This window comes from Salmo salar, chromosome ssa17 (genome assembly GCF_905237065.1).
Source record: "Salmo salar chromosome ssa17, Ssal_v3.1, whole genome shotgun sequence".
Taxonomy (NCBI): domain Eukaryota; kingdom Metazoa; phylum Chordata; class Actinopteri; order Salmoniformes; family Salmonidae; genus Salmo; species Salmo salar.
Window position 1 is genome coordinate 34,281,168 of NC_059458.1, and position 27,075 is coordinate 34,308,242.

At 45.0% G+C, this 27,075-nt stretch overlaps 2 protein-coding genes and 1 long non-coding RNA gene across 7 annotated transcripts; 2 read left to right on the forward strand and 1 right to left on the reverse strand.

Moving 5' to 3' along the window:
- Positions 1–223: 223 nt before the first annotated feature.
- Positions 224–26,029, reverse strand: LOC106592739 (ubiquitin-associated domain-containing protein 2). Of its 2 annotated transcripts, XM_045699550.1 has the most exons (9): positions 25,868–26,029; positions 25,413–25,537; positions 24,814–24,933; positions 23,801–23,907; positions 9,557–9,680; positions 8,182–8,229; positions 7,804–8,058; positions 1,492–1,794; positions 224–1,394 (listed from the first exon to the last, which is right to left on the reverse strand). In XM_045699550.1, the coding sequence occupies exons 1-9, from the start codon at positions 25,896–25,898 to the stop codon at positions 1,281–1,283; spliced, it is 1,227 nt and encodes a 408-aa protein (XP_045555506.1). In that variant the 5' UTR covers positions 25,899–26,029; the 3' UTR covers positions 224–1,280. The 2 variants fall into 2 exon arrangements, with proteins under 2 accessions (XP_045555506.1, XP_045555507.1); XM_045699551.1 differs by lacking the exon at positions 24,814–24,933.
- Positions 12,543–20,611, forward strand: LOC106575960 (G-protein coupled receptor 183-like). Of its 4 annotated transcripts, none has more exons than XM_045699549.1 (4): positions 12,543–12,765; positions 15,461–15,775; positions 18,644–19,122; positions 19,953–20,611. In XM_045699549.1, exons 2-4 carry the CDS (start codon positions 15,487–15,489, stop codon positions 20,262–20,264), a joined length of 1,080 nt encoding a protein of 359 aa, XP_045555505.1. In that variant the 5' UTR covers positions 12,543–12,765; positions 15,461–15,486; the 3' UTR covers positions 20,265–20,611. The 4 variants fall into 4 exon arrangements, with proteins under 4 accessions (XP_045555505.1, XP_045555504.1, XP_045555503.1 ...); XM_045699548.1 differs by having other exon boundaries at positions 18,644–19,233; positions 19,953–20,610; XM_045699547.1 differs by having other exon boundaries at positions 18,644–19,207; positions 19,253–19,958.
- Positions 21,326–23,379, forward strand: LOC123728203 (uncharacterized). The gene is made up of 2 exons (XR_006760077.1): positions 21,326–22,410; positions 22,481–23,379. It is a non-coding gene; the product is annotated as an uncharacterized lncRNA (long non-coding RNA).
- Positions 26,030–27,075: the final 1,046 nt, after the last annotated feature.

A 27,075-nucleotide genomic window follows, 5' to 3' on the forward strand; every position in this document is an offset into this window, starting at 1 on the left:
ATTCTGCTGAGAATCAAACAGCTAAATTCAGATCACCTTACAATTTAGGCTCTGGCAGGAAGTGCCTATTCCAACAACAACCTGGAGATGGCAGTGTAAAACTAATCTTTCTCTCAAAACAAGAACTAGTATTCTCCATGTTTGTCAGTGCAGTCATCCCAAAGCACAATAACATGTTATAGGAGTAATGCTGTGAAGTAAAGCAGAAAATCAGAAAAGCATCTGAAGGTGAGAGGTAGGTTTATTCATTAGGCCATTATACTGTTGTAACGCTGTATGGACAGCACTGTTACCACAGCACATTGCATATATTTCAGTGGTTGGAAGCAGTTTGTTAAATTGTTAATCATTTGTAATCTGTAGCATAATAACACCACACACAGGCATAGGTTAACCAAACAACAAGCACACCTCCGTTTATACAGTCAGTCACATAAAACAAAATAAAGTAAATCATTATATAAGTGTTAAATCCTCAATGATTGTGAAAAACTAGTTAAACAGTAATTTTCATAATTAATATCTTGACACCATGATTTTATTCCATAGTGTAGTTAACCAGAATGTAGCCACTGAGCAGCTATACAAGCCATACACTAAGTATTACATATGCAGACGGTTTTCATTGAGTATACAAGATTGACAGCTTCCATAATTTAGTATATTCTCCTCATTTCAAACCCCTTTAAGATGTTAGATTCATTCTGAGTGTTTGCAGAAGTCATCAAACAAACTCCTGTAATCATTGTCCATGGACAAATGACACAAACGAAAACCTTGAGGGACTGGCGAGTGTGTATGTTTTCTGGACGAAGGTGTGTGTGAGGTGGAGGAAGCCGTAATGAACCATGGTAATGCTAGAGTATAGAGAAGACACTAGATGCAACAAGCCCTGAGAATAGCAGCCTTCTGATCCTCCATCTTCTGTCCCTCAGCAGCAAGGTGACAGGACAGAGTATCCAAACTATCTGGAACAGGGCTGAGCACCCACTACCAGGAAGCAGCCCTCTTCACCCTTCAGGAAGCACAGTGGACAGCCCTCTTCACCCTTCAGGAAGCACGGTGGACAGCAGCAGCATTACTGTCCTCCTCTCTCCTTTCCTCCTAGTAATTGTGTAGTCTGTGTTGAGTTATTCTCTGTGTAGTCCTCTGGAGTTCCAGAGCAGTCCAGTCACCCTGGCCTCAAACCCCAGGACCCTGCTCACTGGATCAGACCCAGACTTCATTCTGTTCCCTCTGTTGTTTTTCTCTCTCAGGTTCTACATCTTTCAAACTACTCCCTACCCTAAATGCTGCAGCAGAAAGTTGGTTGCCACATTGATGTCGTTGTTGGACACTCTGAGGGCATCCTGAGCATCTATTCTGGAGAAGCCCATCTCCATCAATCTGGCAACCTAGGGAAACAGAAATAAACACACAAACATCAGAAATGCTAACACGAAACTGGTAAAGAAATGCAATTCCGTGTCTGCACTCACACACAGTGCTCACCTGTTCTTCAGCTACAGGAGTGTTGATCAAGGGAGGAGCTGTGGGCTCCAGCAGTGGTGGAGCTGTGGGGTGGAGCTGCAGCGGTGGAGCTGTGGGGTGGAGCTGCAGCGGTGGAGCTGTGGGGTGGAGCTGCAGCGGTGGAGCTGTAGGGTGGAGCTGCAGCGGTGAAGAGGGGTGTGGCTGCAGCGGTGAAGAGGGGTGTGGCTGCAGCGGTGAAGAGGGGTGTGGTTGTGGCTCTGGGGGAAGGTTCTGTCCTCTGTATCTCAGCGATGGGAAAAATCTGTTCCAGTTCATTAGGCCATTCTGGGAAGGACAGAGAGGGACAATCATGGTGCGTTCAAGACAACTGGGAACTCTGTGAAAATAAAAAAAGATCACAGACTTGAAAAAATCACGACGTCAGTGATCTTCAAGTCAGAGAAGTTGGAGCTCTAGGATAATGCCCGAGTTTCCAACTTGTAATTCTGAGATGACCGTTTAAAGTGATTTTTCCCAGTCAGCATTAGTTTTTTCCCCAGAGTTCCCAGTTGTCTGGAACGCACTGAAGTTGGAGACTGTGTTCATTTTGGCAGCCATTTTAAATGTAGTCTTTTGACTAAAATAGCTTTTAGTCAGTCACATTTTAGTCATTTTGTCCTTCTTAGTTTCAGTTATTGTCAGTCGACTAAAACTCTGGACAATTTTTGTCTAGTTTTATTCAGTAATTTTAGTCATATTTTAGTCAATGCATTTTCCATTAAATCATTCATATTTAGGCTACCTCTAACTTCCATCATGTGCATATTCAGTCTTGTCCAAATAGGCTTACTAGTATACACTGAGTATACAAAACATTAAGAACACCTGCTCTTTCCATGACAGACTGACCAGATGAATCCAGCTGAAAGCCATGATCCCTTACTGATCTCACGTTAAATCCACTTCAATCAGTGTCAATGAAGGGGAGGAGACAGGTTAAAGAAGGATTTTAAAGCCTTGAAACAATTGAGACATGGATTGTGTATGTGTGCCATTCAGAGGGTGAATGGGCAAGACAAAATATTTAAGTTCCTTTGAATGGGTATGGTAGTAGTTGCCAGGCACACCGGTTTGTGCCAAGAACTGCAACGCTGCTGGGTTTTTCACACTCATCAGTTTCCTGTGTGTATCAAGAAACCACCCAAAAGACATCCAGCCAACTTGACAGCTGTGGAAAGCATTGGAGTCAATATGGTCCAGCATCCCTGTGGAACGCTCTTGACACCTTGAAGAGTGCATGCACCAACAAATAACTTAGCTGGCAACATGGCTATTGTGGCAGTAACCATAGCCATCATTAACCATAGGCTACAAATACAACGCCTTGGTTACAGGTTAAAGGCGACAGGCAAAAGGTCTCCCTGTTTTTCCAAACCTTTTTTTATAGAAAAGCTAAATACATCAAAGTGATCTGCAATAATATTTTGGTCAGGGTAGATTTTGTACCTTGATCTAACAGTAAAAGAGGCATGGCTACCTGTCAACATGCTCTTTTGGAATGCTGAAGAAATTTGGCTTGGCCCTTAAAACCCTCACAAACTTTTACAGATTCACAATTGAGAGCATCCTGTCGGGCTGTATCACGGCCTGGTACGGCAACTGCACCGCCCGCAACCCCAGGGCTCTCCAGAGTGTGATGCGGTCTGCCCAACGCATCACCAGTGTCAAACTACCTGCCTCTACCTACAGCACCTGATGTTACAGATCATAAAGGACATCAACCACCCGAGCCACTGCCTGTTCACCCCACTATCATCCAGAAGGAGAGCTCAGTACAGGTGCATCAAAGCTGGGACCGAGAGAAAAACATCTATCTCAAGGCCATCAGACTGTTAACTTCTTTGGGATAGGGGGCAGTATTTTCACGGCCGGATAAAAAAAACGTACTCGATTTAATCTGGTTACTACTCCTGCCCAGAAACTAGAATATGCATATAATTAGTAGATTTGGATAGAAAACACTAAAGTTTCTAAAACTGTTTGAATGGTGTCTGTGAGTATAACAGAACTCATATGGCAGGCCAAAACCTGAGAAGATTCCATGCACGAAGTGCCCTGTCTGACAATTTGTTGTCCTTCTGTTGCATCTCTATCGAAAATACAGCATCTGTGCTGTAACGTGACACTTTCTAAGGCTTCCATTGGCTCTCTAAAGCTGCCAGAAAGTGGAATGGGGTGTCTGCTGTCTCTGGGCAAAGTATAGGAGCAGAGTTTGTAAGTGGTCAGCCTGGGGACAGTGAGACTGGAGATACGCGGTCACGAGAACTTGCCATGTTTTTCTTTCTCTCTTTGAATGAATACAACGTTGCCCGGTTGGAATATTATCGCTATTTATGGCATAAAAATTGATTTTAAACAGCGTTTGACATGCTTCTAAGTACGGTAATGGAATATTTTGAAATTCTTTGTCATGAAATGCGCTCGCCCGTTACCCTTCGGATAGTGACCTGAATGCACTAACAAAACGGAGGTATTTGGATATAACTATGGATTATTTGGAACCAAAACAACATTTGTTGTTGAAGTAGAAGTCCTGGGAGTGCATTCTGACAAAGAACAGCAAAGGTAATCCGATTTTTCTAATAGTAATTCTGAGTTTAGGTGACCCCGAAGTTGGCGGATGACAAAATAGCTAGCCGTGATGGCCGAGCTATGCACTCAGAATATTGCAAAATGTGCTTAGCCGAAAAGCTATTTTAAAATCGGACACAGCGATTGCATAAAGGAGTTCTGTATCTATAATTCTTAAAATAATTGTTATGTATTTTGTCAACGTTTATCATGAGTAATTTAGTAAATTTACCGGAAGTTTTCGGTGGGTATGCTAGTTCTGAACATCACATGCTAATGTAAAAAGCTCTTTTTTGATATTAATATGAACTTGATTGAACAAAACATGCATGTATTGTATAACATAATGTCCTAGGAGTGTCATCTGATGAAGATCATCAAAGGTTAGTGCTGCATTTAGCTGTGGTTTGGGTTTATGTGACATATATGCTTGCTTGGAAAATGGCTGTGTGATTATTTGTGTCTATGTACTCTCCTAACATAATCTAATGTTTTGCTTTCGCTGTAAAGCCTTTTTGAAATCAGACAATGTGGTTAGATTAATGAGAGTCTTATCTTTAAAATGGTGTAAAATAGTTGATTGTTTGAGAAAATTGAATTGTGGTATTTTAGTTGGTTTTGTATTTGGTGCCGTGCGATGCCATTGGCTGTTGGCTAGGGGTTCCGCAGGCGGAACGGGGTTCCGCTAGCGGAACGTCTGTCCTCAACAGGTTAAACAGCATCACTAGCTGGCTTCCACCCGGTGACTGAACCCTGCTCCTTAGAGGCTGCTGCCCTATATACATAGACTTGGAATCACTGGCCACTTTAATAATGTTTACATACTGCTTTACCTCATCTCATATGTACAGTGGGCTCCAAAATTACTGGTACTCCTGACTGGCAATGCACAACCAATACTTACAAAAATATAAACAATAAAATTATAAAGAAACTCATACCAGTCATGTGAGAAATACTGGACTTTATTAATGTTTCAATGGAACCCACCAAAATCATTTAATTTAAATAAAAATCAATGCCCTCCAAATCAAGGTTCCACAATTAATGGCACCCGTAAAGATTGTAACATCTACCAAAATTCAACCAGGAATTAAATTCCACTTATTTAAGTATACCTAAGTCTTAAAAGAACTATATTGAGCCATTACACCACTTCCTGTTTCAGTAGGATATAAAAATGAGGTAACACGCATGAAATATCCCACTGTCATCCAGCACCATGAAGAAAACTAAATAACTGGCAGTTGAAAAGGGACAGATGGTCGTAGACCTTCATATATCACTGAGCTCTGTCAGGGCAATTATTTAAAACATCCAAAGATATGGAACAGTTAAACCTCACGGGTAGAGGACGCAAATGCATTTTACCCCCCAGGATGGTGAGAGAAGCAACAAAATCCCCAATAATCACTGTGAAAGAATTGCAGGCCTTGGTGGCGTCTTGGGGTCACCAGGTTTCAAAAAGCACCATCAGACGCCACCTCCACAACCACAGGCTCTTTGGAAGGGTTGCCAGAAGAAAGCCCTTTCTGACTCCAAGACACAGACGCAAGCGCTTGGAGTTTGCCAAACGTAATTCAAATTATGACTGGAAGAGGGTACTCTGGTCAGATGAGGCCAAAATTGAACGTTTTGGTCAGATACAGCATTGGCGTCGAAACAGAGATGCATACAAGGAGAGGCACGCTGAAATATGGTGGTGGGTCAGTGATGTTTTGGGCCTGTTTTAATTCCAGAGGTCCAGGAAAACTGGTTAAGATTGATGGCATAATGAATTCCACCAAGTATCTGACAATCTGGTTGCCTCTGCCAGAAGGCTGGGACTTGGCCGTAGGTGGACTTTCCAACAAGACAAAGACCCAAAAACATAGCTCAAGATCCACTCAGAAATGGTTCTGTGACAACAAAATCAATGTTCTGCCATGGCCATCTCAGTCACCAGACATCAATCCAATCAAAAACCTGTGGGCTGAGTGGAAGAGGGCAGTTGATAAGCACAAACCCAAGAATGTGAAGGATCTTGAAAGGATCTGCATAGAGGAATGGTCCAAAATCCCTCCAAATGTGTTCCTTAACCTTGTCAGACATTACAGGAAAAGACTCCATGTTGTTATCCTTGCCAGAGGTGGTGGCACTAAGTACTAAATGAGGAGTGCCAATAATTATGAAACCTTGATTTTGGTTCAATGTATTTTGTATTAAATAATTGTATATTTTGTTTGGTTCCATTGAAACATTAATAAAGTACAGTATTTCTCACATGTTGGTATTGAGTTTCTCTCTATAATTATATTGTTTATATATTTAAGTATTGTTTGTGCAATGCCAGTCAGGGGTGGCAGTAATTTTGGAGCCCACTGTACATACTGTATTCTACTTTAGTCAATGCCACTCCGACATTGCTCTAATATGTATATATTTCTTAATTCCATTCTTTTACTTTTAGATTTGTGTGTATTGTTGTGAATTGTTAGATATTAGTGCACTGTTGGCGTTAGGAACACAAGCATTTCACTACACCCACAATAGCATCTGCTATATATGTGTGTGACCAATAAAATGTGATTTGATTTAAATGGAAGACTCATCACAATGATCAGAAATGCACTATGTGGCTTTAGCTAGCTAACTATCTGATTATCTGCATATGAGTCATCATTATTGACTTACATGTTTATTTCTCCAGATATACAAGTGTCTAAGCGCATCATGTCAGCTTCAGTTCTGATTCAGAGAAAATGACTACAGCCATGTCTGTAGCTTGTGTTCCTTGCAGTACGCCACTGGCCTTTTCTTTAGGCCCTCAAATGATATCATTCTTGCATTCTATGGCCAGAAAAATACATCTTCACCAACATTTAGAAATGACAGCTAAATGTGGTCAGATTTTTTTTGGGGGGGGGGTTCAGGCTTATTTAATGAAGCCTAAAATAGCATTATTATTAAGTGTTACAGTTTCTTGTGGAAACCTTTGTCAGTCACCTTTAAACAATTTACAGCTCTGATTTTCTCCCCATCATAACAGCCGTAGGGGCTAAACAGCATTGAATCAATTGAAATGGGGAGAATCTGAGCTCTCCAACAATGCCAGAATTATTGCTGTACTCCTGATATTAAATAAATAGCATTACATAGTATTACCAATTATTTAAAAAAGGCAAAATGGCAAAATATGGCTTTGGATGTGATCAAAGCAAAAATGGCCAATATAAACATGATTGTTTCTATACAGAATAACGGTCATGTACACTTTAGAAGAGCCCTGCCTGCACATCAGTTCAAAAGACAGTGACCACCGGGAGCTGTGTGTTGGAAAGGCAGCAGGACTATAAACTCAAGTAGCCTACGCATGTGAAGGACATTCATTCTACCAATGAGAGGATTGCATTAAATATTCTGCAAAGGCATGCATGCTTCTGATTGGCCAAAACTGATCAGAAGGAGGGTCATGTCAAATGGAATGTCCATTAGTCGTGTGTGTGTGTGTGTGTGTGTGTGTGTGTGTGTGTGTGTGTGTGTGTGTGTGTAGTACTGTGTGCGTGTATGTGTAGTACTGTGTGCGTGTGTGTGTGTAGTACTGTGTGTGTATGTGTAGTACTGTGTGCGTGTGTGTGTGTAGTACTGTGTGCGTGTATGTGTAGTACTGTGTGCGTGTGTGTGTGTAGTACTGTGTGTGTGTGTGTAGTACTGTGTGTGTGTGGTGTGTGTATGTCTCCATACCTGTGGCTGTGGTGGTCTGTGGTTCCTCGTGGCCTGCTGGAACTGGGCCAGCAGCATCTGTTGATCATGGAGATCCATCCTCTGCTGTCTCTGGATGTCCAGCGTAGCCCCCATCCCCAGGGGGGTTTCACTGGGGGGCAGGGGCCCGGAGAACAGGGGCTCCAGGACGAAGGCCCCTACACGGGACAGCCACCGGGGTACGAAGAGAAGCCGCTGCACCCTCAGAGCATTTCCGTGGTACAGCTTCCCAGAGAGCTGAGGAAAACACGCTGTGGTTCAGACTGTGGGGTTGCGTGTGGATTTAGAATTTCTGAAGAAGCCACTGCGGTTGGGTAATACTGGTTGCTATGCAACAGGGTCAGTGTGGTGTGAACTCACCAGTCCACTGAGAGCAACGAGCCACATGAACGGACTGGAGGTCAGGAGCTGAAACAACATGCTGAACACTATGTAACTCTACATATTAACCTCTGACCCCCACCATGCTGAACACTATGTAACTCTACATATTAACCACTGACCCCCACCATGCTGAACACTATGTAACTCTACATATTAACCACTGACCCCCACCACGCTGAACACTATGTAACTCTACATATTAACCACTGACCCCCACCACGCTGAACACTATGTAACTCTACATATTAACCACTGACCCCCACCACGCTGAACACTATGTAACTCTACATATTAACCACTGACCCCCACCATGCTGAACACTATGTAACTCTACATATTAACCACTGACCCCCACCACGCTGAACACTATGTAACTCTACATATTAACCACTGACCCCCACCATGCTGAACACTATGTAACTCTACATATTAAGCACTGACCCCCACCACGCTGAACACTATGTAACTCTACATATTAACCACTGACCCCCACCATGCTGAACACTATGTAACTCTACATATTAACCACTGACCCCCACCATGCTGAACACTATGTAACTCTACATATTAACCTCTGACCCCCACCATGCTGAACACTATGTAACTCTACATATTAACCACTGACCCCCACCATGCTGAACACTATGTAACTCTACATATTAACCACTGACCCCCACCACGCTGAACACTATGTAACTCTACATATTAACCACTGACCCCCACCACGCTGAACACTATGTAACTCTACATATTAACCACTGACCCCCACCACGCTGAACACTATGTAACTCTACATATTAACCCCTGACCCCCACCATGCTGAACACTATGTAACTCTACATATTAACCACTGACCCCCACCATGCTGAACACTATGTAACTCTACATATTAACCACTGACCCCCACCATGCTGAACACTATGTAACTCTACATATTAACCACTGACCCCCACCACGCTGAACACTATGTAACTCTACATATTAACCACTGACCCCCCACCATGCTGAACACTATGTAACTCTACATATTAACCCCTGACCCCCACCATGCTGAACACTATGTAACTCTACATAATAACCACTGACCCCCACCATGCTGAACACTATGTAACTCTACATATTAACCACTGACCCCCACCATGCTGAACACTATGTAACTCTACATATTAACCACTGACCCCCACCATGCTGAACACTATGTAACTCTACATAATAACCACTGACCCCCACCATGCTGAACACTATGTAACTCTACATATTAACCACTGACCCCCACCATGCTGAACACTATGTAACTCTACATAATAACCACTGACCCCCACCATGCTGAACACTATGTAACTCTACATACCTGCAGGCCTACAATGTAAACCAGGGACTTGTTAGTTATGGAGATCTGACCAAGGAGTTGAGTGACTGGAACCTTGGGGATGGAGGAGTAGAAAGGTACAAACAGGCTGAACACTGGGCCTAGCCTGGAGGAGAGAGAGGGGGGAAGGGGGAGATGGTTAAAACAATGTTCTGTTCACATACACCAAAACTCTAAGCAGATCTAATTCTATTTCTAATAGAGGAAGTAAGAGTGAATCATGATAGACCAGCAGCTAACCTCAGAGCCCTGCCATTACAGTCACCCACACACACCAGGACACGCACAGTCACCCACACACACACCAGGACACGCACAGTCACCCACACACACACCAGGACACGCACAGTCACCCACACACACACACCAGGACACGCACAGTCACCCCACACACACACCAGGACACGCACAGTCACCCACACACACACCAGGACACGCACAGTCACCCACACACACACACCAGGACACGCACAGTCACCCACACACACACCAGGACACGCACAGTCACCCACACACACACACACCAGGACACGCACAGTCACCCACACACACACACCAGGACACGCACAGTCACCCCACACACACACCAGGACACGCACAGTCACCCACACACACACCAGGACACGCACAGTCACCCACACACACACCAGGACATGCACAGTCACCCACACACACACCAGGACACGCACAGTCACCCACACGAGGACACGCACAGTCACCCACACACACACCAGGACACGCACAGTCACCCACACACACACCAGGACACGCACAGTCACCCACACCAGGACACGCACGGTCACACACACACACACACACACACACACACACACACAGTCACCCACACACACACCAGGACACGCACAGTCACCCACACGAGGACACGCACAGTCACCCACACACACACCAGGACACGCACAGTCACCACACACACACCAGGACACGCACAGTCACCACACACGAGGACACGCACAGTCACCCACACACACACCAGGACACGCACAGTCACACACACACACCAGGACACGCACGGTCCACACACACACACACACACACACACACACACACACACACACACACACACACACACACACAGTCACCCACACACACACACACGAGGACACGCACGGTCACACACACACACACACAGAATGGAGATGAGCATCACAGGATGAGCAATATCTGATACAGTGAACCATATCTGATATGTCCATGTTTGATGCAGACACGGAAACACATTTTAGTACACACACACACCACTACTAGTAATAGTGAGAGCCTGAGGGTATGAATACAGTTCCTATTAAAAGTAGAGGTCAGATTCATTTTGAATGAACTCCACATGAAGGGTCAGAATGAGGAACATGACAGCAGCCCAGAGAGGTCATGAGAGGGTCATTGGTAGTGATGGGAGGAAACAAATCCATAGTTCCATTTCACAGTGTTATTTTTCTGCTAGTTGGCTGTAGCTGCACCAAAACAACAGTATGTTTCCTTCACAGCTTGTTCTCCTTTTTAAATAGGAGACCATTTGTTTTCAGCACTTATTTCCTACTGATCAAAACTTATATATTCTCTCTCTCTCTCTCTCTCAAAAAAAAGATTTCAACATCAAATGGCAAAACAAAAATCACAGTAACGAATTGCAATACATATAGAATTGTAAGAAACACAATACATATTTTAAATCGACACCTAAGTATGATGGGCTATACTCGGCCTTGTCTTAGGATGGTAAGTTGGTGGTTGGAGACATCCCTCTAGTGGTGTGGGGGCTGTGCTTTGGCAAAGTGGGTGGGGTTATATCCTGCCTGTTTGGCCCTGTCCGGGGGTTTCATCGGATGGGGCCACAGTGTCTCCTGACCCCTCCTGTCTCAGCCTCCAGTATTTATGCTGCAGTAGTTTATGTGTCGGGGGGGCTAGGGTCAGTCTGTTACATCTGGAGTATTTCTCGTCTTATCCGGTGTCCTGTGTGAATTTAAATATGCTCTCTCTAATTCTCTCTTTCTCTCTGAGGACCTGAGCCCTAGGACCATGCCTCAGGACTACCTGGCATGATGACTCCTTGCTGTCCCCAGTCCACCTGGTCGTGCTGCTGCTCCAGTTTCAACTGTTCTGCCTGCGGCTATGGAACCATGACCTGTTCACCGGACGTGCTTGTTGCACCCTCGACAACTACTATGATTATTATTATTTGACCATGCTGGTCATTTATGAACATTTTAACATCTTGACCATGTTCTGTTATAATATCCACCCGGCACAGCCAGAAGAGGACTGGCCACCCCTCATAGCCTGGTTCCTCTCTAGGTTTCTTCCTAGGTTTTTGGCCTTTCTAGGGAGTTTTTCCTAGGGAGTTTTTCCTAGCCACCGTGCTTCTTTCACATGCATTGCTTGCTGTTTGGGGTTTTAGGCTGGGTTTCTGTACAGCACTTTGAGATATCAGCTGATGTACGAAGGGCTATATAAATAAATTTGATTTGATTTTGATTTGATGATAACATCACACCACGAGGCCCCCGGTAACATCACACCACGAGGCCCCCGGTAACATCACACCACGAGGCCCCCGGTAACATCACACCACGAGGCCCCCGGTAACATCACACCACGAGGCCCCCGGTAATTCCCAGCCCTAGTCACGATTGGGTCAGTATCCTTCTTCCTCTTTACTCTAATTTCCACTGTTCACCTTAAGAACAAGTCTGCACTCATATTTGTGCCCTTGATATTATCTTGAGTGCCTGATAACCCTACAAACATGAATACACATTCTGAAAATGATTCATCCTGTAGATCAAATCAATTCATCTTTATACATTTCAAAGAGACGCACACACACACACACACACACACACACACACACACACACACACACACACACACACACACACACACACACACACACACACACACACACACACACACACACACACACACAATAAATGTAGGGAGGGGTTGCTTGCAGTGCAGGAAATGATAAGTGTGTGTTTGGGTACAGGCTGTGGCAGAAGCGGCACACTTCTGCATTGTCGGCCGTAGCTGATGCAACAGAGAAATATCTCTATACTGGTTGAGTTTCATTCTCTGGCTGACCTGACACATGGCTCTGGAGTCTGTTCCACACACAGGGCACCAACGTGTCTTCTGAAACATCACTGACCACTGGGAATTAAGAGCACTTCTATCTGGTGAGTACAGTATCATACAGTATGTATAGCTAATACAGTATGTGGTTTACACAGGTATGGTACAGGCTAATACAGCATGTGGTTTACACAGGTATGGTACAGTATAATACAGCATGTGGTTTACACAGGTATGGTACAGTATAATACAGCATGTTATTTACACAGGTATGGTACAGTATAATACAGCATGTGGTTTACACAGGTATGGTACAGTATAATACAGCATGTTATTTACACAGGTATGATACAGTATCATACAGCATGTGGTTTACACAGGTATGGTACAGTATGTGGTTTACACAGGTATGGTACAGTATAATACAGCATGTGGTTTACACAGGTATGGTACAGTATAATACAGCATGTGGTTTACACAGGTATGGTACAGGCTAATACAGCATGTGGTTTACACAGGTATGGTACAGGCTAATACAGCATGTGGTTTACACAGGTATGGTACAGTATAATACAGCATGTGGTTTACACAGGTATGGTACAGTATAATACAGCATGTGGTTTACACAGGTATGGTACAGGCTAATACAGCATGTGGTTTACACAGGTATGGTACAGTATAATACAGCATGTGGTTTACACAGGTATGGTACAGTATAATACAGCATGTGGTTTACACAGGTATGGTACAGGCTAATACAGCATGTGGTTTACACAGGTATGGTACAGTATAATACAGCATGTGGTTTACACAGGTATGGTACAGTATAATACAGCATGTGGTTTACACAGGTATGGTACAGTATAATACAGCATGTGGTTTACACAGGTATGGTACAGTATAATACAGCATGTTATTTACACAGGTATGATACAGTATCATACAGCATGTGGTTTACACAGGTATGGTACAGTATGTGGTTTACACAGGTATGGTACAGTATAATACAGCATGTCGTTTACACAGGTATGGTACAGTATAATACAGCATGTTATTTACACAGGTATGATACAGTATCATACAGCATGTGGTTTACACAGGTATGGTACAGTATGTCGTTTACACAGGTATGGTACAGTATAATACAGCATGTGGTTTACACAGGTATGGTACAGTATGTGGTTTACACAGGTATGGTACAGTATAATACAGTATGTGGTTTACACAGGTATGGTACAGTATGTGGTTTACACAGGTATGGTACAGTATAATACAGTATGTCGTTTACACAGGTATGGTACAGTATAATACAGCATGTGGTTTACACAGGTATGGTACAGTATGTGGTTTACACAGGTATGATACAGTATAATACAGTATGTCGTTTACACAGGTATGGTACAGTATGTGGTTTACACAGGTATGGTACAGTATAATACAGCATGTGGTTTACACAGGTATGGTACAGTATAATACAGCATGTGGTTTACACAGGTATGGTACAGTATAATACAGCATGTGGTTTACACAGGTATGGTACAGTATAATACAGCATGTGGTTTACACAGGTATGGTACAGTATCATACAGTATGTGGTTTACACAGGTATGGTACAGTATGTGGTTTACACAGGTATGATACAGTATAATACAGTATGTCGTTTACACAGGTATGATACAGTATAATACAGTATGTCGTTTACACAGGTATGATACAGTATAATACAGTATGTGGTTTACACAGGTATGGTACAGTATGTGGTTTACACAGGTATGGTACAGTATGTGGTTTACACAGGTATGGTACAGTATAATACAGCATGTTGTTTACACAGGTATGGTACAGTATAATACAGTATGTCGTTTACACAGGTATGGTACAGTATAATACAGTATGTTGTTTACACAGATATGGTACAGTATAATACAGTATGTGGTTTACACAGGTATGGTACAGTATCATACAGTATGTGGTTTACACAGGTATGATGCAGTATGTCGTTTACACAGGTATGGTACAGTATAATACAGTATGTTGTATACACAGATATGGTACAGTATAATACAGTATGTTGTTTACACAGGTATGAGAGTGTATAATACCAGTCGTGTAAAGTAAAAATACATTAATGTACTACTTAAGTAGTTTTTTGTAGATTCTGTACTTTAATTTTTATATTTTTGACAATTTTACTTAACTCCATTCCTAAAGAAAATATTGGACTTTTTACTCCAAACATTTTCCGACACCCAAAGTACTCATTGCATTTTGAATGCTTAGCAGGACAGGAAAATTGTGAAATTCACGCACTTTCAAGAGCACACGTGGTCATCCCTCCTGCCTCTGGCCTGGAGGACTCACTAAACAAGTGATATATACTTTCACTTTTACTTTTGACACTTAAGTATATTTACAACCAAATACTTTTAGACTCTTACTCAAGAAGTATTTTACTGGCTGACTTTCACTTTTACTTGAGTAACTTTCTACAAAAAAGGTATCTATACTTTTACTAAAGTATGACAATTGGGTACTTTTTCCACCACTGTATAATACAGTATGTAGTTTACACAGGTTTAAGCATAGATATTTTTCACAGGAAAGTGAATTTTCCCCACAAATTGTGGGTATATTTTGGGTTGCAATTATTTCATGCGTTCATAAGTGTTATAGAGCAAATGATGCATGACAAATGGAACATTGCTCTTATTTTGTCCGTTGATTTTAAACTACTGCAAGTGTCCACAATCTCATGAGGCACACCCATCTTCACCCAAACCCTCATCTGCTGTGCTTCAGATTTATACTTCCTGTTACTAACCATCATGTCGTGGTTGGAGGGTGTGAACTCCACGCTGAACCTTCACTCCAACACCTCCTCCTCCCTGGTCTGCACCAACCTGTACGACCACCGCCCCGTCGCCCGCGTCCTCATGTCTCTCCACTACAGCCTGGTCTTCATGCTCGGCTTCCTAGGTAACGCCCTGGCACTGCACGTCATCAGACCCAACCTGGCCAAGATCAACTCCACCACACTCTACTCTGCCAACCTGGCCGCCTCCGACGTCCTCTTCACCCTGGCCCTGCCTCTGAGGATAGCCTACTACGCCCTAGGTCAGTGATACTCCCACCACTTACGCCCTAGGTCAGTGATACTCCCACCACTTACGCCCTAGGTCAGTGATACTCCCACCACTTACGCCCTAGGTCAGTGATACTCCCACCACTTACGCCCTAGGTCAGTGATACTCCCACCACTTACGCCCTAGGTCAGTGATACTCCCACCACTTACGCCCTAGGTCAGTGATACTCCCACCACTTACGCCCTAGGTCAGTGATACTCCCACCACTTACGCCCTAGGTCAGTGATACTCCCACCACTTACGCCCTAGGTCAGTGATACTCCCACTACTTACGCCCTAGGTCAGTGATACTCCCACTACGACGCCCTAGGTCAGTGATACTCCCACTACTTACGCCCTAGGTCAGTGATACTCCCACTACTTACGCCCTAGGTCAGTGATACTCCCACTACTTACGCCCTAGGTCAGTGATACTCAAATGGTGGCCCGTGGGCCACATCCGTTTAAAAATAGTTTTGAAGTAGTTTAAAACAAACAACTAAAAGCAGATAGTAGGTATGTAGAAATTATACAGTGCCTTCAGAAAGTGTTCATGCCCCTTGACTTCTTCCACATTTTGTTACAGCCTGAATTAAAATACACACAATACTCCATAATGAAAGTGAAAACATGTTATGACATTTTTGCAAATGTATTGAAAATGAACTCTTAGAAATATCTAATTTGCATAAGTATTCAAACCCCTGAGTCAATACTTTGTAGAAGCACCTTTGGCAGTGATTACAGCTGTGAGTCTTTCTGGGTAAATCTCTAAGAGCTTTGCACATTATTCTTTTATAAATTATTTTAAAAAAAACTGTCAAATTGACTGACCATTGATAGACAGCCATTTTCAAGTCTTGCCATAGATTTTCAAGCCGATTTAAGTTAAAATGGTAACTATGCCACTCAGGAACAGTCAATGTCTTCTTGGTAAGCAACTCCAGTGTAGATTTGAACTTGTGTTTTAGGTTATTGTCCTGCTGAAAGGTGAATTTGTCTCCCAGTGTCTGTTGGAAAGCAGACTGAACCAGGTTTCCTCTAGGATTTTGCCTGTGTTTATAGCTGTATTCCGTTTCTTTTTATCCTAAAAAATTCCCTTGTCATTGTCGATGACAAGCATACCCATAACATGATGCAGCCACCACCATGCTTGAAAATATGAAGAGTGGTACTCCGTGATGTGTTGTGTTGGATTTGCCCTAAACTTAACACTTTGTATTCAGGACTTTGTTTTTCAGTATTACTTAAGTGCCTTGTTGCAAACAGGATGCATGTTTTGGAATACAGGCTTCCTTTTCACTCTGTCATTTAAGTTAGTACTGTGGAGTAACTACAATGTTGTTGATCCATCCTTAGTTGTCATATCACAACCATTATACTCTGTAACTATTTCAAAGTCACCATTGGCATCATGATGAAATCCCTGAGTGGTTTCCTTCCTCTCCGGCAACTGAGTTAGAAAGGATGCCTGAATCTTTGTAGTGACTGGGTGTATCGATTCACCATGCAAAGTGTAATTAATAACTTCACCATGCTCAAAGGAATATTCAATTTCATTGAAAAAACTTCCCCGGTCTTTGTGGATGAATCTGTGCTTGAAATGTATTACTCGATAGAGGGACCTTACAAATAATTGTATGTGTGGGGTACAGAGGTGGGGTAGTCATTCAAAAATTATGTTAACCACTATTATTGAACACGGAATGAGTCCATGCAACTTATTATGTGATTTGTTAAGCACATTTTTACTCCTGAACTTATTTAGGCTTGCCTTAATGAAGGGGTTGAATACTTATTGACTCAAGACATTTCAGCTTTAAAAAAAATTCTCCAAAAATGTCTAAACTAAATTCCACAGTGACACAAATTGTAATCCATATTGAATTCAGGCTGTAACACAATAAAATGTGGAAAAAGTAAAGGGGTGTGAACAGTACTTGCTGTAAGTAAAAATACTTTCAAGTAATACTTAAGTCTGTTTTTTTGTATCTGTACTTTACTTATTCTTTTTTTTTTTTTTTACAACTTTTACTTCACCAGAGTCCTAAAGAAAATAATGTCGCTTTTACTCCATACATTTTCCCTGACACCTGAAAGTACTAGTTACATTTTGAATTCTTAGCAGGATATGACAAGTGTCCAATTCACACATTTATCAAGATAACATCCCTTGTCCTCCCTACTGCCTCTGATCTGGTGGACTCACTAAACACAAATGCTTTGTTTGTAAATGGTGTCTGAGTGTTGGAGTGTGCTCCTGGTTATCTGTAAATGGTGTCTGAGTGTTGGAGTGTGCTCCTGGTTATCTGTAAATGGTGTCTGAGTGTTGGAGTGTGCTCCTGGTTATCTGTAAATGGTGTCTGAGTGTTGGAGTGTGCTCCTGGTTATCTGTAAATGGTGTCTGAGTGTTGGAGTGTGCTCCTGGTTATCTGTAAATGGTGTCTGAGTGTTGGAGTGTCCTCCTGGCTTTCTGTAAATAAATAAAAACAAGAAAATGATGTCGTCTGGTTTGCTTAATATAAGGAATTTGAAATCATTTATACTTTTGATATTTAAGTACATTTAAAACCAAATACTGTTAGACTTTTACTCAAGTAGTATTTTACTAGGTGCCTTTAATTTGAGTAATTTTCTATTAATGTATACTTTTACACAAGTATGACAATTGGGTACTTTTTCCACCACTGGGTGTGAATACTTTCTGAAGGCACTGTAAGTTTTTAAATGTAGGTGGATAATATCCATACAGACACTTTTTCCTGAGAGACAGATCCCTGTAGCCCTGGCCTCTTGTTATGTCCAGAAGTGGACTAACCTCTCTTGGTAATCTTTCAGTCTCCCTGCCTCTGCCTCTAGGTTTCCACTGGCCCCTGGGGGAGACCCTGTGTCGGGTCACCGCCCTTCTGTTCTACGTCAACACCTACGCAGGGGTCAACTTCATGACCTGCCTGGCCGTAGACCGCTTCGTAGCCGTGGTTCTCCCTCTACGTTACACCAGGTTCTGCCGGGCCCGGACCGTCCGCTACGTCTGCGTAGGGGTGTGGGTTCTAGTCCTGGTCCAGACGTTACCCCTCCTCTCCGTGACCATGACCCGGGCCGAGCCGGACGGGACCACCACCTGCATGGAGTACCCCAACTTTGAGAACGGGGTCGTGGAGGGACTCCCCTACGTCCTCATTGGAGCCGTCGTCATGGGATACGGCATTCCCGTTGCAACCATCCTGTGTTGCTACTTGGTGTTGCTTTGGAAGCTGCGGCTGGTGACGAGAAGTGGGGTCGGTGGGCGAGGTCACAGGTCATTGAGGAGCCAGAAGGCGACGGGGGTGATAGCAGGGGTAGTGTTGGTGTTTGTAGTGTGTTTCAGTCCCTATCACATCAACATCCTGCAGTATATGATCCGAAAGCTGAGATACACACCAGGCTGTACCGAGCTACAGGCCTTTCAGGTAGTTATCTCCACACCAGGCTGTACCGAGCTACAGGCCTTTCAGGTAGTTATCTCCACACCAGGCTGTACCGAGCTACAGGCCTTTCAGGTAGTTATCTCCACACCAGGCTGTACCGAGCTACAGGCCTTTCAGGTAGTTATCTCCACACCAGGCTGTACTGAGCTACAGGCCTTTCAGCTAGTTATCTCCACACCAGGCTGTACCGAGCTACAGGCCTTTCAGCTAGTTATCTCCACACCAGGCTGTACCGAGCTACAGGCCTTTCAGGTAGTTATCTCCACACCAGGCTGTACCGAGCTACAGGCCTTTCAGGTAGTTATCTCCACACCAGTGGAGGCTGGTGGGAGCAGCTATAGGAGGATGGGCTTATTGTAATGGCTGGAATGGAATAAATGGAACGAGTCAAACGTGGTTTCCATCTTTTTGATGTATTCCATGAATTCCATTCATTACAACGAGCCCTTCCTCCTACAGCGCCTTCTACCAGCATCCACTGACACACAAACATAGGCCTATCTGTTAAAATCATTGTATTTTTGTGTGTGTGTGTGTGTGTGTGTTGACCATGAGATTGTGCATTTAAGCGTGTGTGCAATGTCCATCTCCAATCCACGTGTGACCGACTCCTCCACTAACCCCTCTCTCTCCCATCCCTTCAGATTGTGTATTTACGTGTGACCGACTCCTCCACTAACCCCTCTCTCCCATCCCTTCAGATGTCTCTACACTTCACAGTGTGTCTCATGAACCTCAACTGCTGCCTGGACCCCTTTGTCTACTTCTTTGCCTGTAAGGGTTACAAGAGGAGGGTGATGAAGATGTTGAGGGTTCAGGTCAGCGCCTCTTTCTCCAGCGTGGTCCGAACCGGGGAGGACGCCCCCTTCAAACGGGGGGGGACCCGGGATGGGAGGAGCAGGCTGGGTAGCCGCACAGCTTGTCCTGTTGCTTTAGATGATGTTACCAATACCATTCCTGGGCCAGAGACTGAAACAGGAGAGCCGGAGACTGAGACAGGAGCCGGAGACTGAAACAGGAGAGCCGGAGACTGAAACAGGAGAGCCGGAGACTGAAACAGGAGAGCCGGAGACTGAGACAGGAGAGCCGGAGACTGAGACACGAGAGCCGGAGACTGAGACAGGAGAGCCGGAGACTGAAACAGGAGAGCCGGAGACTGAGACAGGAGAGCCGGAGACTGAGACAGGAGAGCCGGAGACTGAGACAGGAGAGCCGGAGACTGAGACAGGAGAGCCGGAGACTGAGACACGAGAGCCGGAGACTGAGACAGGAGAGCCGGAGACTGAGACAGGAGAGCCGGAGACTGAGACAGGAGAGCCGGAGACTGAGACAGGAGAGCCGGAGACTGAGACAGGAGAGCCGGAGACTGAGACAGGAGAGCCGGAGACTGAGACACGAGAGCCGGAGACTGAGACAGGAGAGCCGGAGACTGAGACAGGAGAGCCGGAGACTGAGACAGGAGAGCCCGAGACTGAGACAGGAGAGCCGGAGACTGAGACAGGAGAGCCGGAGACTGAGACAGGAGAGCCGGAGACTGAGACAGGAGAGCCGGAGACTGAGACAGGAGAGCCGGAGACTGAGACACGAGAGCCGGAGACTGAGACAGGAGAGCCGGAGACTGAGACAGGAGAGCCGGAGACTGAGACAGGAGAGCCGGAGACTGAGACAGGAGAGCCGGAGACTGAGACAGGAGAGCCGGAGACTGAGACAGGAGAGCCGGAGACTGAGACAGGAGAGCCGGAGACTGAGACAGGAGAGCCGGAGACTGAAACAGGAGAGCCGGAGACTGAAACAGGAGAGCCGGAGACTGAGACAGGAGAGCCGGAGACTGAAACAGGAGAGCCGGAGACTGAAACAGGAGAGCCGGAGACTGAGACAGGAGAGCCGGAGACTGAGACAGGAGAGCCGGAGACTGAGACAGGAGAGCCGGAGACTGAGACAGGAGAGCCGGAGACTGAGACAGGAGCCGGAGACTGAGACAGGAGAGCCGGAGACTGAGACAGGAGAGCCGGAGACTGAGACAGGAGCCGGAGACTGAGACAGGAGAGCCGGAGACTGAGACAGGAGCCGGAGACTGAGACAGGAGAGCCGGAGACCCGGAGACTGAGACAGGAGAGCCGGAGACTGAGACAGGAGAGCCGGAGACTGAGACAGGAGAGCCGGAGACTGAGACAGGAGAGCCGGAGACTGAGACAGGAGAGCCGGAGACTGAAACAGGAGAGCCGGAGACTGAGACAGGAGAGCCGGAGACTGAAACAGGAGAGCCGGAGACTGAGACAGGAGAGCCGGAGACTGAGACAGGAGAGCCGGAGACTGAGACAGGAGAGCCGGAGACTGAGACAGGAGAGCCGGAGACTGAGACACGAGAGCCGGAGACCGAGACAGGAGAGCCGGAGACCGAGACAGGAGAGCCGGAGACTGAGACAGGAGCCACATCCAACCAACTACCCCAGAGACAGGAGCCATATCCAACCAACTACCCCAGAGACAGGAGCCATATCCAACCAACTACCCCAGAGACAGGAGCCATATCCAACCAACTACCCCAGAGACAGGAGCCATATCCAACCAACTACCCCAGAGACAGGAGCCATATCCAACCAACTACCCCAGAGACAGGAGCCATATCTAACCAACTACCCCAGAGACAGGAGACATATCTAAACAACTACCCCAGAGACAGGAGCCATATCCAACCAACTACCCCAGAGACAGGAGCCATATCCAACCAACTACCCCAGAGACAGGAGCCATATCCAACCAACTACCCCAGAGACAGGAGCCATATCCAACCAACTACCCCAGAGACAGGAGCCATATCCAACCAACTACCCCAGAGACAGGAGCCATATCCAACCAACTACCCCAGAGACAGGAGCCATATCCGGCTGAGTAGCCCCAGAGCCTGTCCTGGTCCTTGAGATGACCACCACTAGGCCATAAAGACACAGAACCACTAGTCTAGACACTTATTTGTCCTGGGTTATATTCACACCAAACGGAAGAAAAAGGAACTGAAACAGAGAGAGACTACCTGAACTTGTGCAATTAGAAATGCTTGTTTTAATTTGACTTCCTTGCTCACTCTGCTATTTCAAAACTAATGTGAAAAAGATGGAAGGTCCCATAAACACAAGAAAACAGCCCCGCCTTTACAAGGTTCCATAACTAAAAGGGCCACCTACACAACAGGATGCCGCATGCAGAGATACAGCCCTGCCTTTACAAGGTTCCATAACTAAAAGGGCCACCTACACAACAGGATGCCGCATGCAGAGATACAGCCCTGCCTTTACAAGGTTCCATAACTAAAAGGGCCACCTACACAACAGGATGCCGCATGCAGAGATACAGCCCCGCCTTTACAAGGTTCCATAACTAAAAGGGCCACCTACACAACAGGATGCCGCATGCAGAGATACAGCCCTGCCTTTACAAGGTTCCATAACTAAAAGGGCCACCTACACAACAGGATGCCGCATGCAGAGATACAGCCCCGCCTTTACAAGGTTCCATAACTAAAAGGGCCACCTACACAACAGGATGCCGCATGCAGAGATACAGCCCCGCCTTTACAAGGTTCCATAACTAAAAGGGCCACCTACACAACAGGATGCCGTATGCAGAGATACAGCCCCGCCTTTACAAGGTTCCATAACTAAAAGGGCCACCTACACAACAGGATGCCGCATGCAGAGATACAGCCCCGCCTTTACAAGGTTCCATAACTAAAAGGGCCACCTACACAACAGGATGCCGTATGCAGAGATACAGCCCTGCCTTTACAAGGTTCCATAACTAAAAGGGCCACCTACACAACAGGATGCCGTATGCAGAGATACAGCCCTGCCTTTACAAGGTTCCATAACTAAAAGGGCCACCTACACAACAGGATGCCGCATGCAGAGATACAGCCCCGCCTTTACAAGGTTCCATAACTAAAAGGGCCACCTACACAACAGGATGCCGTATGCAGAGATACAATCCTACCTTTACTGATTCATCTTCAACATTTCCGGCACATTGAACTTTGTACAGATATTTATGCTTTTCCTAATTAACTGCTTTCACTTCCAATACTTCCTTTTTAACTGCTGTTTGAAGTGGAATTAAAACCATTCTATTTCACTGTTATCGTTTTATTTCACCAAGGTCTGGCCTAACCTTAATGTCTTTAGTTTCATACCTGGTAAACTTAACACAGACAACTCACTTCCCTAAAAGAGCGACACAACACTTTATTAGGTAAAAGGTCAAGGAGTACCAGTACTTCCTAGTTTTCAACATGTGCTGTGACGTTTTCATCCAGAATGTTGGCCTGCAGCTGGTTTGGAAGTAGCTGCAGCACATTGACCCCTCATTGATCTCACTGCTCTCTAGTGGTGTTAATACAACATTACACCTTCAGTGAACAAGTGCACACTTCAAGGAAAGGAGTCCATAGGAGCAAGGGATTGATTTAGGGATTGAGCTCAGGTGTCAAGGACATGTGTGAAGCCCAGTTAGAGGTCCAGCTGTGAAGGACAGGTGTAAAGGTAGAGGTACTCACAGTCCGGCAGGCAGCTCAGCCACCTGGTAGTCAAACAGGTAGTGAAACGCTTCGGCCAGCAGGAAGTCCACCAGTGCAGTGAGCACCCACGTCCCAAACAGGAAGGACTACAGGAAGTACCAAGATGTTACAGTTAGGCCTACAGGAAGAACCGGGATGTTGCATTTAGGCCTACAGGAAGTGCCAGGATGTTACAGTTAGGCCTACAGGAAGAACCGGGATGTTGCAGTTAGGCCTACAGGAAGAACCGGGATGTTGCAGTTAGGACTACAGGAAGTGCCGGGATGTTACAGTTAAGACTACAGGAAGTGCCAGGATATTACAGTTATGACTACAGGAAGAACCAGGATGTTACAGTTAAGACTACAGGAAGAGCCAGGATGTTACAGTTAGGCCTACAGGAAGTGCCAGGATATAACAGTTAGGCCTACAGGAAGAACCGGGATGTTGCAGTTAGGGCTACAGGAAGAACCGGGATGTTGCAGTTAGGACTACAGGAAGTGCCAGGATATTACAGTTAGGCCTACAGGAAGTGCCAGGATATTACAGTTAGGCCTATAGGAAGAACCGGGATGTTGCAGTTAGGCCTATAGGAAGAACCGGGATGTTGCAGTTAGGCCTACAGGAAGTGCCAGGATGTTGCAGTTAGGCCTACAGGAAGTGCCAGGATGTTGCAGTTAAGACTACAGGAAGTGCCAGGATGTTGCAGTTAGGCCTACAGGAAGTACCAGGATGTTACAGTTAGGCCTACAGGAAGAACCAGGATGTTACAGTTAAGACTACTGGAAGAACCAGGATGTTACAGTTAAGACTACTGGAAGAACCAGGATGTTATAGTATGAAACAATGACATAACATAAAATCATATCATCATCACCACCACCACATCATCATTATGATGATAATTTGATTAAACAACTGATAATCTGTGCAGCACGACTGCAATAACCACCAGCTGGAATGTGCCCAGTGAGTCTAACATAGATTTACAAACTAGGCTGAAATGAATTTACAGCAAACTTTCTGCTGCCGAAGCGTCTCTCCAAGATGCGGAAGTCGTAGATGAGCAGACTGTTGCAGAAGGTGTCCTTTAGGTCCAGACAGATCAGTCTGCCACACACTAACCGCCATACCTTACAGAGGAGGACTGAGGGTTATTACACAGTACACACATCACAGAGTTTCTAAACCCAGAGGTGCAACATCACAAGACTTCCGGGAACACTAGAGAAACAGACTTGGCAGACCAGATCGAAAAATGTGTCCTTAGTTGTTAATTTTCTAGAAATCTAAATGCAAAACCGAGATTTCAGCCAATGTCTTAAGTAGCTGAAACTGTCATTACTACAACCTCGTGAAAGTGACATGTAATCATTTTGATCAAAAACAACTTTATATCGAAGGAGTGCTTTGAGTTGACGGCCTGCACATGCGCAGTTCGGCGCGACGACGTGTTTCTGGGTATGAGTTTAGCTGCCAAAAGTCGGCTACAAGCGTGATCAGGGATTTCTATTGGAGAAGCAGTTTATGCCTATCTTCATACTGTACTGTCTTTGGCAATATGACACACAGGAGATAGGAGAGGTTTACGACACTCTTTCTCTTCCACTACCTGGTGCTGCTGCGTGATGGCCTGCAGGCTGTAGGTGAACAGGTGATGGTACTGCGGCAGGAGGGTTAGCACGACAGTCAGACCACTGAGGACCAGGAGGAGACCTTTAGACAGGGGGGCCTTATCTGTGGGGGGAGGCAACCAATCAATCAATCACCTACCTGTAGGGCACAATCAATTTGATACTCTATCAGAATTTACAGCACAGAGTACTTGTTCCTGGTAACGTTAAATACTGTATGGAAATGTGGGTTCTGTCTACAGTACTGAGCCAGCATTAAGCGTCGTTTATTAAATGAAACATGGTATAGGCTCGAATCGTCGATTGTACGCGTTGAAACGACGATGTGACCCGTCCAAATACTTAGATTCATCTAGAATGAATGACAGCGCAAAGCTGCGAGACAGGACCGAGAGGAATCACTCGTACACGAATCAACTAGTCTGGTTCTTACCGAGCCCTTGGGAACCGGTGGTCGTGAACATGATGGAAAACGTGTAAAGGCACTGCAAAATGAAGGTACAAATTTAGCTATAGTAGCTAAAAGTTACAAAGAAAGAAAAACATCATAGGGAGACAGAAGGGAAGGGGTATCGAGTACGGTGGTCGAGATCGTTCAAAATTGCTCGAGATTGTTGTTATTGACACGCAAATCTCGAGATGCACTGAATAAAAATTGCCACATGAGGTCGCTATGTCACTATCAATGGTCAGTAAAGGTTCTCGTTATTATAGCTGGTTATACAGGTAATTGCCACAATAACAAAACATGCACTCAATTGCACAACTTAAGTAATTGTATTTCTTCACTGGCCCTCCTTTCATTTAATCCATTTGATGGATACTGTCCTCGTCAGCAGCAAGTGATCAAAGAGAGGTTTTGAGTGGCCTCTATTAAACATCGTCAACAAAAACCCTCCTGACAGTTGACTTGTTCTTTGATAACCTCACTGTACCCCCCCCCAAAGACATGTCAGAGGGTATTGAACAGAAGCTAGCATTTCTTCTCCACTATCCGCGTAAAGATCAAACCGCTGCCATCTCCGTGACAGTTGTTCCTGTGAAGAAGAGAAACATGCAGCGTAGACACATTACTCATTCATACTGAGATAAACCTCATCAGACAAGACAACTTCTACACACACACACTATCATTGGCTGGTTCCCTCCAGAAGGCTGAAGTGATCATGTTTCTTCATCCAGACGAGCGCTCTCCTAAGCATCCTCTGACAGCTTAAGACCCTCCTCAGACGCAGAGCGGGAGGTTTCTGTGTCAGCATTTATGTCTTCCCCTCCTAACGTCTGAGCCCCTCAGGAGATAGCGAGGCAGCACAGACAGAGGCTTTGAATGGCAGGCTTTGTGTTCAGTGTCCTCTGGCCCCAGTGTGTTTGATCTCCCTGTTTCATCTGGATACTCTGTTCATCTTCTTCTCTGGCCCTTTGTAAGCACCACATGTCTTATCCTGTTGTCTTCTTCTGTGAAATGATTCATCTTACTTCTACAAATCACAGCTACTGAGATCAGGGGGCGTCAAAGATCAGCACAACCTCAAAATGCTTATCCTTGCAAATCCACACCTCTTCTCTTTGTGGGTATTGAATGGAATATCTGTGTTTAGGCTATTTCATGTCATTCATTTCACTGTAAATTGAATGTATACT